The sequence below is a fragment of the Scardinius erythrophthalmus genome (genome assembly GCF_964197995.2).
Source record: "Scardinius erythrophthalmus genome assembly, chromosome: 3".
Lineage (NCBI taxonomy): Eukaryota > Metazoa > Chordata > Actinopteri > Cypriniformes > Leuciscidae > Scardinius > Scardinius erythrophthalmus.
This window is the reverse complement of record NC_138223.1, coordinates 49,887,274-49,904,034: the sequence shown is the minus strand read 5'-3', so window position 1 is coordinate 49,904,034 and position 16,761 is coordinate 49,887,274. Positions and strand designations below refer to the sequence as shown.

At 40.6% G+C, this 16,761-nt stretch overlaps 1 protein-coding gene across 1 annotated transcript in view; it reads left to right on the top strand.

The window, feature by feature from the left end:
* LOC308687940 (hemicentin-1-like) overlaps nucleotides 1-3,375 on the top strand; it is a 127,695-nt gene extending 124,320 nt beyond the window's left edge. The window contains exons 28-29 of the mRNA XM_081360759.1: nucleotides 601-672; nucleotides 3,002-3,375. Of these exons, the coding sequence (XP_081216885.1) occupies nucleotides 601-672; nucleotides 3,002-3,025 (96 nt within the window). The 3' untranslated portion in view covers nucleotides 3,026-3,375. The remainder of the gene's footprint in view (nucleotides 1-600; nucleotides 673-3,001) is intronic.
* Nucleotides 3,376-16,761: the final 13,386 nt, after the last annotated feature.

Below are 16,761 nucleotides of genomic sequence, written 5' to 3'. Positions count from 1 at the left end.
CTCGGGCAGAGAGAGGAATAAACATAATTCACAGCGTCCGCGTTCTCTTCTTCAGCGTTCTCTTCGCGTATCTCAGCACCTTCAGACAGAGAGAGGAATGAACATAATTCACAGCGTCCGCGTTCTCTTCTTCAGCGAGCTCTTCGCGTGTCTCAGCACCTTCAGACAGAGAGAGGAATGAACATAATTCACAGCTTCCGCGTTCTCTTCTTCAGCGAGCTCTTCGCGTGTCTCAGCACCTTCAGACAGAGAGAGGAATGAACATAATTCACAGCTCAACAACAATTTTAAATTAACAACAATAGCCAATATAAAGCAATAAAAAAACCTCTTAAAACTTAATTTCCTGACACAACTACAGTACTATTTATTAAAAATATGTTGGATTTAATCGACCGTCATGACAGTCACCGCGAGCAGAGTGATACAAACGGTGAAGCGGTTAAGAGTGATGTTACTGCGCAAATAGCATATGGCTTGAAAAGGCTCTCAGCCAAAGAAATTCGAGAACCAGAAAGAACCGTTGTGTACATATATAATGCTATACATTTTGCTTATATAACCTCCTATTTTTAAGTCATTCTGTCTCTGTCCCTATAGCTCACTTATTACAATGAAGACACAGCTCTTGAGCTCAAGTCCATGACCTCTGACCTGTACAACACATTCAAAGTAAGTGAGATTTCTGGGGCTGCGTTCCAGTCCAAAATTGTCATGCCCTTCACTCGCTAACTTCCCTCCGTCTCGTTCACTCAGATGTACGTCATTGCTTACGATGCACGAGTGCCCACCACTGGCGGAAACTGCGGCAGGCTGTATTGAAACGCCCTAAGCCCTTGATCACTTGGAATCAGCTATAAAGTTGATTATTGATTTTTTTTTCCAATAATATCTCTTTAAGAATTTGTTTAATGCAGCATCCAAATGTATTTAGGTGTATGTGGGTTGTTTTAAAAAAAAAATATATATATATATATATATATAATTAATATATCATAGAGTTTGTTGTGGTGGTGATTAGACGAGATTTGTGGTGACGTCACAATCGTACTGCATTGTGGGACATATAGGTGCCTGAAGTGTACATATGAAGTAGACTCGCTCCCTCTGTCAAAATCGAGGGAACGAGGGTCTGTCCATATAAACTTCCCTCGTCCAATTCACGAAGTGGAACGCACTTCAAAATGGCGGCAGGGATTCCCCCGAGGGGAAGTGCTTAGGGAAGTTCGCAAGCGCGTGTCTAAAAGTGGACTGGAACGCAGCAAAAGTCAGATACTCCATCACAGATGATCACATGATCACATCTGCAGCACGGAACAACTACAACTATTGTGTGCTGTGCGTTACTGTCATCATTACGACAGCAACATCTTGTCTTACTACTTGGATACTACACTTTTCAATTAATTTAATTAAATCGAGTTTATTTAGATTTATAATAGGTCGGGTTGTCACACAGTAAAATCCCCAGTGTTAAATTAACAATCCTCAGTGCACATATATGTCCAACTACAGGGTGTTAAAATGAAGGCCTTGTCCACACGGACACAGGTATTTTTATAACCGTGACTTTTTTTACACGGTTCGGCCATTCGTCCACACGGAAACGCAGTATCAGGTCACTGAAACCGAACATTTTTGAAAACCCCTGCCAGGGTGAGGATTTTCAGAAACGCTGGTTGCAGTGTTGTCGTGTAGACAGTAAAACCGGGGTTTTTGTTTCTGATTCAGGCTTCTGATTGGCCAACGTGACTTTACGATTAGGGTTATATCGCCGCCTGCTGGTTTGGCATGCTCTTGACAGCGCGTGATAGCGTGTTTTTGTGTTTTCATGTAGGCGGAGATTTCTTTTAAACTGAGCATGTGTGGACGGGATTTTTTTTTTAAACGCAGGAGGAAAAACTCTGGTTATAAAAATACCTGTGTCCGTGTGGACTAGGCCTTAGACTGAAGCAGTGTTGAAGTTAATGAGACAATTAAGTGTTTAATTAAGTGATGATTGGCCATTATTGAAGATACCTGATGTTAATAAGCAGAATCTCTGAAGACGATGCTGTCATGCACATGTGTATTACATGTTCAGTCTATAGTGTTTCATCGCCATACTGGCCTGGCAGCAGAATACAGCGTTTATTGTCGTTTATTATCTTTTTTGTGGATCTGTGTGAATGAGGATTGTTTTGACAATGATGTCGTCTACGCAGAAAACTTTTCTATTTTAAGCATCGTTGTCGTGTAAATGTACCCTTAATCTGTGAAGATCTCAGCAGAGGAGGATTAAACAACTCCACAAACAGCATTACCAGCTTCACTTATTACTAACCAGACTGACTATATTTCTGTAAGATGTCTACACAAGCTCTTATTGAGAATTAACTGAGGTTTAGGTGATGATGTTATATTGGAAATGATTGAGATCACTATTAACAATACCCCACTTTTAATCAGGGATGGCATACTACACTAAACGATAAAATAATCGTCTGATCATTTTAGATTTTTGCTTTTTTAGCAACAAATAATATGTTTTGCTAATATATATACACACACACATATACATATACATACATACATACATACATACACATATATATATATATATATATATATATATATATATATATATATATATATATATATATATATATATATATATGTATATTGCCCAACTAAAGCAAACACAGATCACCATAATGGTAACTTTAAACAAAACTATTATTTTCAACATTAACATCAACATCTAAACCTCTGTTAATTTTCAATAAGAGCTTAGTTGACATCTAGCAGAACCTAACACTCTGTAGTGTGGACACATATGTACACTGAGGGGTAATTTAACACTGGGTATTTTGTTGTGCACGACGAACAGGAATTGTAATTTGCAAATAAAGCTGCAAATTGGGGCATTTAGCTTCCTCATTATAATCTTCTGATATGTGCAGTGCAAGCAATGTTGTTGATGAACTTTAGTCAGTCTTTCTTCATCTTATTGTTTTTTCAGATCAACAAGAAGATACTGCAGTGAGAGGCGGAGCACAAATGAACCAATTCTGAGTGCTGTGGGCGGAGCCACACATGATTGACAGGGATCATGTATATATGTGTATATATTGTTAATTTTTTGGGGGGGAGTGTAATCTTGCATTAATATAGATTTTCTTGTCTATTTTATGTTTTTTTTTCCTCCCCAGTATTTTTGGTCATCAGTTTTTAGGCTAAAGCTATGAAGCCAGAAATATACTTCTTATCAGTATTGGAATGAGTTTCCTCTTCATGTTTTTATAACTAGGGCCAGTGCTTCAATAAACTTGATTATTAACCTTATGCTGTTAAATGGTTAGTGTATCCAAAAGGGAAATTTCTGTCATTAATAACTCATCCTCATATTGTTCCAAACTTGAAGACTTTTGTTGATCTTTGAAACACCAATAAATATATTTTTAATGAAATCTGAGAGATCTGTCCCTCAATTGACATATATGCAATTGAATCTGAAACTGACGCTTCTAAAAGTTCATAAAGAGATCTTAAAGCTAATATTATGGATTATAATCTGGCGCTGTTGTACTATGGCTGCCATTGCATCATCCAAGTGAACGCTGCACACTGGTGGTGGTTGAGGAGAGATTTCCTGATATGATTGTAAAGCGCTTTGGGTGTACAGTAGTACATAAGAAAGCGCTATATAAATGCCTCATTCATTCATTCATTCATTCATTCATTCAACAGATTTATTTTAGGCTTTTATTCACATATAAACATTGATAGGTGAACATAAACAGCATAGACATCCCAGTCAACAATTTGATCTCACAGTGATCTCACCATGAGCTCCCAGGATCCTCTTGATATGATCACAATCTGAGTTCACAGTGATCTAAAAGTGTAACCTCACAGCGCCCTCACTGTGTGCTCATACTATGGTCACAATGTGAGGTCAAAGTGCACAAAGACTACACAAAATGCTATGTTGGCTTTAATGAACTTTTTTATGTCAGCAGGTTCCACGTAACTAGCTTACGTTGAATATATGTAACATTATTTATTTCAATCAGCTTAAGTTAATTACATAAGGTTAATCCAATGCCGTTTAGTTGAATAAGGTTAGCAGTTTTAGACCAAATTAAGGTAATTTGTGACTTTTGTGGTTTTGTGATCCAGGGTCACAATTATGTTGTGCCATTAACAGTTATATTTATAATCCTGTCTTAATAAAGCCATCTAGATGTGCATACATGTTTAAAAATGCACGTTTAAAAAACGTATGCGCCCATTTAAGACATAAGATAACAAAGCATGCATATAAACTACAATGGAAACACATTTACCAAATAAATTCCTCAATGCGCATCAGAAAAGACGTGACTTTGTGATGGGACGGCATAACTGGACTAACAATCTTTTTGCACAGCATCTGAAATGCCTGAGCAAAGTCTGTCGTCAAAGTGGTTCAGTATTAGCCTAGAAATCTAGACGCACCCTAGCGGCAGCAAAATGTATTTTGCAGCCAGGGTAGTCTAGCAACTCTCCATTGACTTTCGGAGCTGTAAAAACCTAAATTGGGACAGGCCAATCACATTATGTATAGAGTAAGCGGGGCGGGGCGGGCTTAACATAATGACGACAGAGTTGTGACGGTTCCCTGCTAACGTTACTTGAAAACAAAGAAGAGCTGCTGCTGCAGGAGAACAGTCTTTCGAATCGGCTTTGGCCGTGACTCTGGAGGACTTGGAGTTAAGTTTTTCTTTAAGACAAGAGCAAAGAACGGCACTTAAGTCATTATTTAAAAAGGAAGTTGTGTTCGTAGTTTTGCCGACCAGATTAAAAAGTTGAATCTATCAACTAGCGTTAGCTCCGCTGTTGGGAAAATGCTCTGGTTGGTTGAAGCGCTGTCCTATTGCGTGCAGAGGGAATATGAAAGACAGCCGTTTATCCCGCCCCTCGGATTGAGCCGTGTCTATGGTGAGTTGCAGACCTAACATCTTGATGTAGGTCTGGCTTGCCAGGCTAGTTCAGTATAATCACCTCCCTGAACTCTCTTAGACGAAAAACAGCAGCATCCGCCTCCGAAAGCAAGATAACACGTTTATTGTGTTGATGTGCAAGTAATTTATTATACACAAAAATTGTTATATACAGCGGCTTCTCCTACTTTTCGCAAATGTTTTATGCAATATTTCAATTATGTGCATAAGTTAAATTTGCAACTTTGGATGGAAACATAGCTATTAAAACCATTGAATGAGTAACAGAAGAAGATTAAGTAAAGGTCAGTTACAAAGGTTTAAAATATCAGATATCAGAATTTGCTTGATCATTTACAATAGAGATTGATCGCTGCTAGAAACATACATGTTGTATTTATCAAAGTTAACGCTGACTGCATAGATCTAGCTAATTACATCTGAAGACTCAAATTTCATCATTTACTGTTGTTTTTAGTATTATTAATCTTTATTAATATTCATAATCAGTTGTATTATCTTATAGAGTTATGAGTTTTATGTGTGTATGACTGTCTGAGTGCATGAGAGACTATAGATAGCATGAGTGCATGTAAAGATCATATGTCAGAGACAGAGACAGACAGAAGGGTGTATACTGTACATGTGTTCAACTGATGCAGATAGTTTCTTAATATGGAAGTGAATTGTGCCATGTGTTCGTATGACATATACGTTCCATTTTAAGCTCAATCAAAAGAGTGTGTTACCATGAATGGAAGTCATTCAGTGATGTATATAAGCTCTATCTTACTGTATCACCTCAGAGAAACTAAGAGATGTGAGGGAAGAGAAACTAAGAGATGTGAGGAAAGAGAAACACGAGAACGCATAGACCTGGCATGAATGTAACATCTTCTGAAAGTTTCTCTCCTGACATATAAGAATAAAAATTCTTCTTGGCAAAATAACTGGTGTCCGGCCCTGTGAATCTAATAATAATAATAATAGAGAAACGTATTTGAGTCAAAATAAATACATTTAAAAAAGAAAAGAAATGAAAGATAACTGAAAATATAAGGGTTAACCTTGTTTATAACCTTGTATAGTTCTTATAGTGGTTAGAGAGAGGGAGAGAGAGAGCAAGGGTAGCAGTTGCCCCCTCCTACTCTAGACACACAAACACACACAGAAAGTTGAGAAGTAGGCAGCCCCATTTTTCGCCCTTTGAGTAACCAGAGCAGGTGGAAAGGGAGAGAAGCAGAGGGCCTCCCCCGGAATTTACACACACACGCACATACATATACATATACATACACACACACACATCCATACATAAATAGCCCTGCTGTTTTGAGCATACAAGACACAGAGGGACAAATAATTTGCAAGATGGCAGAAAGTGGCTGTAATAGCAGAACAATATCTGCTTGGTTCCTGGAAAGGAAAAATAAGAAGCAAGCTAAGCTTTTGAAAAAAGGACTTGATATTAACGCATCCATGGATGTGCAGTTAAGTTGGTTTGAGTCACAAAAGGACTCTATTAAGTCAAAAGCATTTCCAATACTTGCAGCTCATTGGATAGTGAAACAAGAAGGAATTTGTTGCGGTATTAATGGATGCCCAGTCCCACTTGTTGAAGCAATGAAGCCTCAAATTGAAGCGTATAACAAACTGAACAAAATTATGTCCATTAAATGTTCAGATGAAGAAAATACAACTAATAATGATACATTTGATCCAGATTGGACAAATATAATAACTGAAGCTGAAAAGAAATATTTACAAGAACCAGTGAAATCCATGACAGTAACACCTCCTCCTTACAAACCAATTTATCCAGCTTTGCCTGAACAATATACAAGTTCATTCAAACCTTTGACACAGCCTCAAGCTTTAGGATCAAATGGAGGTCCAGTTGACAAAATGTTTATTGCATCTGCACAAGCAGCTCCAATAATAACAAGATCTAAATCAGCCCAGCCAAACAGAGATATGGTGCGATGTACGCCAGCCCGCAATTATGGATCTGACTGGGGTGATGAGACCAGGGATGACGATATGATCACAGTAGACAAGATTAGTCCTGGATTTTCTTCACCTGCTGTTAAAAGGGAAGAATTACAATCTGAAATGATGACAGTAGAGAGACCATTCACATCAGGAGAACGTCAAGCCATTCTCACAGCCTTGCCTCCTCTGAAGCGACAAGATCCAAACACAGAGTTTTGGCGAGAATTAGACTCTCTGGTTGAAGCACATCAAATGACATTAAAAGACATACACACCATTGTGAAAGCTAAAATCCCAAGAGACAGATGGGAACGCTTGCCAGCTTCGATAACAACAGCCCAATGGATAAATTTGTGGGTTGATGACCAAGGACGACCCTTGGGTCTTTGGCAGGCATTAGATGTGTTTCGAAAAGAAATCCAAGAAATCTTGGGCAGTGGGAAAGTTCCTTTCACATTAGTGACGTTGATTAAGCAAAAGGATGATGAATCTCCAGATGAATATGCTCTGCGTAAGTGAAATGCTTACGAGAGATGGGCTCTCTGTGCAAAGAAACAGCCTGACAGAGATGATGTGCAGTTTACTGACACACTTGTGGATGGACTTAGCTCAAAATACCAACAAGCCTTATCACTTGGAGTCAATCCAGGTGAGACCTTTGATCAAATTATGCAATGGGCTGGGCGATTAGAGATGGCTACGAGATCAAATAAGGAAGACGGAAACAAGCCAAATCAAAGAGGAGTGGCAACAGCTCAATTCAACATGGACACAAAGAAGAGGATGATTTTCTGCACCAACTGTGGAAAGCGAGGCCACACAATAAAAGATTGTTGGGCTAAAGGAGGTGGAGCAGAAGGTCAAGGTACATCATTTAGACAGGCCAGTGCGAAGAAACATGATGAAACCCCTCAAGGGAAAATGTTTACTGAAGCACAAGTCCGTCAGCTCATTGAGGGAATCGTGCGACCGCAATAGGAATCAGCGGCCCCCTGTATTAGTAAGAAAAGAGACAATCGCCTTTTCATTAATGCATTAATAGGGGGCCACCCATGTGACATGTTGGTCGACACAGGAGCTTCGATTTCAATAACAGATCTGAACCTACCTACAACCGATGAAACTATGGAAGTTGAAGGAGTTGGAGGAGCTATCACTAAATTTCGCAAAAGTATACAAGTTCCTTTGCAAATACATGAAGATGAAGTCTTATGGACATCTTTCTGGGTAGGGCCAAATTCACAAGGAAGCCTTATTGGCATGGACATTCTTCCATTGTTGAACATGATCATATTCACTGACAGTCGTCAAATCGCTACAACAGCTGGGATAATACCTCATGAAGATCGCACATGTAATTTAACATCTGTTGGTACAGCAAAACCAATTATCAGAGATTGGGGAAAAGACGGTGTGTGGGGTCTTCTGTGCAGTTTATATCCAGATGTTTGGGCTAAACACAAATTGGATTGCGGTAAAGCCAACATTGACCCTGTTGTTATTGAGGGACCGATACATGCCCCTCATAAACAATACCCTATCCGACCTGAAGCAAGACAAGCCGTGGAAGAGATAGTGGCAGACTTGGAAGCTGAAGGAATTATCAGACAAACTTCATCAACCACTAATAGCCCTGTCATTTTTCACAGTACTAGATGTACTGTCGGCTTTCTGGTCTATACCTATTGACGAAAAATCTCAAGAGAAATTGGCCTTCACAGTGGGGGCAAAACAGTTTGTCTGGAACCGACTCCCACAAGGGCTAAATTTATCTCCTGTAGTCTTCCATAGAACTTTGAATCAGTTCTTAACAGAGGGAAAAGCTGAAATTGAGAGTTCAGGAAGTGTTTGCATCCAATATGTTGATGACCTGTTGATTGCAAGCCCAGATGAAAAGAGCCATATATTTGCTCTGAATGTTGTCTTACAAGCCCTTAAGAAAGGAGGATTTAAAGTCAACCCCGACAAAGCACAGCTGGCTAAAACCAAGGTTATCTACTTGGGCCAAGAAATATCTGTCGAGGGAAGGAGAATGACAGCAGAGCGTGTAGAGGCATTACGACAACTTCCAAAACCTCTAACAGTTACAGGAATACGGAAGGTGACTTTTCAACTACTGTCGCCAGTATATACCTGATTTTGCCAGCATCACTAGCCCTCTCATCGACTTGTACAAGGGAGGAAAGCCTGGAGTGGAAAAGATAAACTGGACGCCGGAAGCTGAAGAAGCATTTACTTCTATGAAAGAGAAACTGACATCAGCCCCAGCCTTGGGACTTCCTGATGGACGGTTGCAGTTCCATTTGTGGACCAGGGTGGGAGATGAGACGTATTCAGCAGTTCTGTGTCAAAAACCAGGTGATAGATACAGACCAGTTGGATACTTTTCCACAAAGATTCCTGTCACTATGATTGGTCAACCACGATGCATACAAGCTCTTGATGGTGCTACGTGGGCAGTGGACGCTGTTGAAAATCTGATAGGAGCACAAACTATCATACTGCACACTCCACACAGTACAGTGACACTGTTGAACAACACAAACATCAAAACCATAACTGACGCAAGAAGAGCAAAATGGGAAGCAACTTTGTTAAACAAGGATCTGAGAGTGGAAATCATCAGAGACACTTCTCTTAACCCTGCAACAATGATGTTAGAACCACATGAGGGAACACCACATGAGTGTGAAAAACAAGTAGAAGAAGATAGTCTCGGTCCAGTAAATCCAATCCCTCTTGAAAATCCAGACAAAGAGTTATGGGTCGATGGATCCAGTTATTATGTTGATGGAAAACGACATACTGGATGGGCTGTAGTGGAAGCTGATGGAACTGTCGTGAAGAAAGGAGCTCTTTCGGGGCAATTTTCAGCACAGTAGCTGAGCTTATAGCACTTACGGAAGCCTTTGAACAATCGGAAGGTTATCGGGTCAACATCTATACAGATAGTCGTTATGGTTTTGGCGTGGTCCATGACTACCTTGCTTTGTGGAAAAGACGTGGACTTATCACTAGTAGTGGTAGCGAAATACAACATGCTTCCATAATTCGTCGCTTAATTGCAGCAAGCCTTTGAACAATCGGAAGGTTATCGGGTCAACATCTATACAGATAGTCGTTATGCTTTTGGCGTGGTCCATGACTACCTTGCTTTGAGGAAAAGACGTGGACTTATCACTAGTAGTGGTAGCGAAATACAACATGCTTCCATAATTCGTCGCTTAATTGCAGCATGTCACTTACCCAAAGAAGCAGCCGTGATCAAAGTAAAAGCACATCAATCTGACAAGTCCAAAGAAAGTCAAGGGAACACGGCAGCAGATGCAGCAGCTAGAGAAGCAGCTCTACTTCCTCTTACTCCTGTTACCTTGGTACAGGAAAACAGCAAGGATAATCCTGAGCTCCATCTTTTGTCATATCAAGTGGAGACAGATGAAGAGAAAGAACAATGGATAAAAGCAGGAGCAAAAGAAGATGATCAAGGTATCTGGAGAATTCCAACAGGACAAGTGGTGATGCCTATCGGAACAAGAAGAGAACTAATGCAGTTGTATCATGGAAAGGTGCATGCTGGAGCAAAAGCAATGAAAGCTCAAATCAGTGAGACTTGGTGGTGGCCACGAATGATGAGAGACATTGATGACTACTGTAGGAGATGTTTGATATGCCTGAAAGCAAATGTGGGAAAATCTGTAAAGGTGCGAATGTCACATGCACCCAGACCAACGGGTCCATGGACACACCTCCAAATCGATTTCACAGGACCTTTATCACCCAGTGGAGGGTACCAATACATTCTAGTAATCATGGACAGATTTACTAGGTGGGTGGAAGCATTCCCTACGAGAACTTGCACTGCCGAAGTGGCAGCACGAGTAATGGTGGAAGAAGCCTTTCCTCGTTGGGGTCTTCCATATGAAATTGATTCTGATAATGGAACTCACTTCACTGGAAAACTGATGAAGGAAGCAATGAAATTGATGGGGATCAAACAAAAAATTCCACATTCCGTACCATCCGGAAAGTTCAGGGATGGTAGAACGAATGAATGGATCGTTAAAAACCGCTCTTACCAAAGCCATTCTGCAAACTGGCCAAGGTTGGCATAAGTTATTACCTGTTATTCTGTGGAACTTGAGAGCAACTCCTAACAGAGTAACAGGACTAACCCCTTTTGAACTGATGACTGGAAGGGCAATGGTTCTACCTCATGATGCCCCGCCACCTGCGGGAACAGGAGGAGATTCTACTTTGTTCCAAGAAAAATGACGACGCTATATCACAATGCTTGACAAAGCTACCAAAGACAATAATAAGAAAGTGAGAGAAGCTCAACAGCAATGGGATGAAAAACATACCACTACTGATATTCCACACATTCCTGAGTTAGGCAGTTTTGTTATGGTCAAACGTATTGCTAGGAAAGGTTTAGAGCCTAGATGGGAGGGACCATATGAGATACTCTTAACAACTGATACAAGTGTTTGTCTTAAAGGGAAAGGTGTAGGAACAGATAGATGGTATCACTGGTCACAAGTTAAACCTTGCTTAGTGAATGAACAAAATGATAATGATGGCTTATGGCCTGATATGGAGCATTGTGCCGACGGAATTCTCGCCACCTTTCGAAGGTTTTTCCGATGTAAATTCGGGACTTTGCACATTCCTTATCCTTGTCCCTCTTCTTTGCAATTTGTTCATCGGAACGTCGTCTCTTTGGTCGTGTGTCGGCCATAATTCAAACTTCCCTCTTCATGCTTCTCTGTTCTCTCTCCTCCACACCCCCTTCACGTGCACGCACACTAACCCCCCCAAACCCCACCCTCCAATACTTCTTGTCGGTTATTGGCTGGAACTCTGTTTATTATGTTTCGTGGTGCGGGTGAGCCCAGTTTGTTTTTGTTGCCGTTTATTGGAGCCTGTGGTGTCTAGAGAGACCGATTTTTTTTACAGTGTGTTCAGGGGACAGGCAGCTAGCGGATAGTGAGGAGATTGCTGTATGTGACAAAAAATGTTTTGGCCTAAAAAACGCGTTGCATCACTTAGACAGATGACAGATATTTTATGGCTAATTTGGTTCTTCAAGTTGGCGGATTTTATTAAAATATCTGGATTAGGGATGTTAACCGATGACCGTTTGACCGATGGTTGACCGTATCAACGTTAACCGGTCAAAGCTGTCGGTAGTCAGTTAAAAAAAAAAAAAGATCTCTAAATTAGGCTATTATAGACAGTGAGTGGACTAAACGCTACTACAGTTAGCCATCTCATTCCAGTATCTTTTTGTGTGAAAGTGAACTAATCCCTCACACTAAATTTTTCTAAACTCGCCTGTTTGTACTTAATAAACCAATAAAAACATTTGGCGCGAGAACAAGTTTCTCGCGAAAACAAGCGAAAACAAGTTTTGCGAAAAGTAAAGAATACAGACTAAAACACTCGAGGTTAGAGCCAGGGCAGACGACAGGATGAAATGTGCAAAGAAAAGTAGTGTGCGGGACCATTTCACCAAAAAGAATGACAAGATGTAAGTTGCAACTTGTGTGATACAGTGCTATCATCATCTTTCTTTATTATTGTTGTTAGCACTACCTCAAACTAAAGCGAGTCGCGGCAATGTTTCAAATGAGCTTCTAACGCTAGACAAACGCCTTTATTTTCAACGCGATCACCTTGTACCCAAACCATTTCGAAACTAAGGAGCCATTTGTCCTCAATATACAAGCTCCTCGGCGCCACGTTTGCGGGACTCGTGTTTCACGCTGTAGGCTATTTAAAAAAAGTGACGTAAGTTGAAGGGCGGTGCCGGGGCAGTGTGTGTGTGTGAGCGGGAGGCAGAGCGGCAGAGAGATGCGACAGAAGCCGCGTTTCCATTAATTTTTTACGCTCTCATGAGGTGGTTTTTCAGGCGTTTCGAAAAAGGGATATTTCGCAAAACTGCAATGGAAACAGCTTTTGCGCATTTACAGTCACCTGACTTAGAAGACGCGGTGTGTTTGAGGTCCATGTAGCTATGCAAATAATAATCATTTGATATTATTTTATTATAACATTTCATAGGCTAGATTTAGAAGATGCTTTTGGAACAAAGCTGAACGTGGAGCGCGCACTGAATGGCACGGAGGCGCGGTCGCGAACACTTGCATTTTCCTATCAACAGTGGAAGTCAAGTCAAGTCAAGTCAAGTTTATTTATATAGCGCTTTTCACAACATAGGTTGTATCAAAGCTGCTTCACAGTAATAAATTAATACAATACATCAATGTTTGTTTCTAGTGGACCATCCACATTTGGTAATGCTGATCAATAGTATCATTGATTGATTAATTAAATTAAATATCCCCAAATATCCCCAAACTTAAAACAAACTTAAAATAGGCTATTCTATCATTTCTGGTCATACAGAAAATAATAATACATTATTCTCAACTACTTTTATTTGTGTAAACTCACAATAACAATAAAACGTTGTGCTTTTGTAAAATAAAAGAAAACAATCAGACACACTTTCTTGATCTACGTAAACTGGAGCGTGAGAACTGAAACAAAATATAGCCTATGTACGTGTGACGGTAGCCAGTCCTTCTGGATTATCCTCACTTAAGTTTCAGCGCCCCCTTTTGTATGTTGATGGACTCACGTACTTGCTTCCTAGTATGCATTGTTGACTGCTGATTGACTATCACCTGTTCTGATTTAACTCTGATCAGTTAACCTATATCTGGCTTGTTAACCTGGTGTCTCTTGGCGCAGTATTGTCTCACTGTTGTGTGCATATCTGAGCGTTCCTGGTTTTCCTTGTCTACCTGTGTCTTGACTCTTGCCTTGCCTGGATCTCTCTGATTGTCTGCAGCCTGCCTAGTGACCCTCTGCCTGTTTCTGGATTCCGTTTGCCTGCAGCCTGCCCATGATCTCCAGCCTGGTTCTCGACATGCCTTTGTTTAACCCTGAATCTGTTGATGCTGAATCTAATCTTTGACTGAGTCTTATTTAATAAATTGTTGCAGTTGGATCTGCCTCTGTCATCTCATTCATAACAGAATACTGCGCCAACACGAAGATCCAGCAACTATGTCTACTCTGTCTGCTGCAGTCACCGCTCGAGCTGCCCTGCTTGCCACGCATCAGCTCCAGCTGTCTCACCTGACCTCAGTAACGGAGGAACTGCTCAAGGCTGTTCAATCTCTGCAAAAGTCTGCTATGGCTTCATCTCCTGTACCAGCACATGCTTCCAAGCCTCTGACTATCGAAAGTACAAGCCCTCACCTCGCATTCCCCGAAAAGTACACTGGAGATCCTGGTAAATGCAAACACTTTGTTTCCAGATGCTCTCTGTATTTCGCCCAGCAGCATTCGCTTTATCCTACTGATGCGGATAAGATCGCGTTTGTTTGTTCGCTGCTCTCTGGCTGCGCATTGGATTGGCTCGTCACGGTCTGGAAAACGGATGGATCCGCCTTCCCCTCATTCGAGGTATTTATGCAGCTGTAACACACAGCAGATGGTCAGATCACCAGCTCTATCTCTCTATATGTTAATGTACTGAAATTAGCCTGTCTTCTGCTCTGAGACCTAATTAAATCACTGGTGTCCTAATCCACAAACACCTCTATTGCCTCAAGATTCTGCCTTCCTGGATACCAGACCCAACGGCGCCGATAAATGGCGCAAATCATTAACTGCCTAATCTGAAAACAGAGATTCCTTACTGCTGACCTCGGAATTATGGCTTGGCGAACATCCGCTGACCAACAAGAGCAATCTCGAGAGAACCCCAAGGATCCTCTCTCTGACATTTATTTACATTTAGACACTCATTTAACACGCTCAGAAAACAAAGAGCTCTGTCTAACCAGATGTGCTAAACTGATAATCTCATCAAGACCAGAAAAGCGCACACACATAGACTCTCATCCCGTGCTTGGGGACAAAGTTCAACGCAGCAGGATGAACCTTCAGTGACTCTTCCAGCACACACACACAGAAACACACACAGATCCTACCACGTGTGAATCAAAATCATCTTGTGAAATGTTTAAAATGTATTCTCTTGATGTATGCATGATCCCTTGTCCCAAATATTATGCCTATATAGTTTATTGATTTGTAATCCATTTGATGTGACTATAATCGCGCAAAATCATGTATCCAGGGGTGACTATGTCATAAAGATACCATTCGTGGTATCATTGTGCTCCATAAATCCCAACGGTGTGGAATCTTTAACCCAAAATCTCCGAAGACGCATTATTTTATTAAATCCAGTGTTATTAACGATAGGAACAAGTTTAGCTTCTCCATAACTATTAAGAAGGGGCGTGAGCCTCCGCAAAACGTCAGGAGGTAGTCACAATCGCCCTTCCAGGCGATTGGGTCATGCACCTAAAGAGGCTGGGCTTAACCCCTTCAAAGTGCCGCGCTTCTCTGATCTCAGGGCACATCGCCAGAGAGAGAGAGAGACGACACGCCTTCTTCCATCCTTGGAAGCTTCGTTCTCGTTTATTTTCATTTTTCTTCCAAGTTTTATTTTCTTCAAACTACCTTACTTCAGTTTTGATAGTCTCCTTCAACCAACCCAAGATACCAACTTAAAGCTAAAGATCCTTTTGCTGAGTTCCGCTCGCTTCAAGTCGCTATAGCAACTAGACGCTGTAATCACGTGACTCTGCTTCCGTCCAACACAGACGAGACCACACAAAGAGGGCCGATCTACAACTCAGACGTAACGTAGACCTTAATTTCCAATCTGAAGTGCTGTTTAAAGTGTCTAATATTACTGTGTCTGTTGGGGTTTCAGGTGAATGACTGAACTGTTCTACCTATCTCTCATTTCTCTTCACTCACACTTACACACTCTTTGACGCACACATCTGCACCTACACACACCCATACACGTCCACCTCTCCACGTGTTTCCTAGACATAAACACACGGCCACGTGCTGCTAAAGGCGTGCTCCTACACACACACACACACACACACACACACACACCTCTCCTTACCACACTCTCAGTGTACACACACAAAACCTTTTCTTAAAATTCTCTCTCTCTCTCTCTCTCTCTCTCTCTCTCTCTCTCTCTTATATTCTCCCTTTTCTTCCCCTACTCTAACCTTTGATCTTACGTTTATTTTGTTATATTCCTTATTTGCGATCGTATATTGTTTTGTTTATGCATATTTACTCCTGTGTGATTTAAAATTAGTATATGTAACCAGTAGCTCGTTTGAATAAACTTTGTTAAATCATTTGAATTAAGTTTGCCTGTTTGTTTCAATACTGAGTCCCTGAGTAGTGCAGATCTTTACCTCTTAACGCTCTACGATAAATTTTGCTATTGAAAGAAATCTCAAATGGTCTAAAACACTAAGATAAGTTATTTTCTTGTGGCCACAGAAAAGAAATTGTCTATCAGTGTTAAAGACGTGAGATTTCCGTTCAGATATTGTACCTTTTGTGTGCTGGACATACAGTTCGTACAATAAATGAACATTCTTCAACTTATACCTACAATTTCCCCAAATTGAACATATTCTACCCGTCTATATCAGGGAGTACTACAAGTAATTGTGTAACCGCTGATATAAGCCGAGGTTTTGACCAATTCCCTATTTGGTAATTCTTTAATTCATGTAAGCAACATATGCATATTCACATTAAGGCTAATTTGAGCTAATTAATTCCCTAACATAAGTCATTGTTGTTACATATTTATTGGTGTCTAGGAATGTGGGCACTCTCATACTCAGTTTGATACAGATTGTGCAAGTTTGTATTCATGTGTGATTTTTCAAAAGTTTAA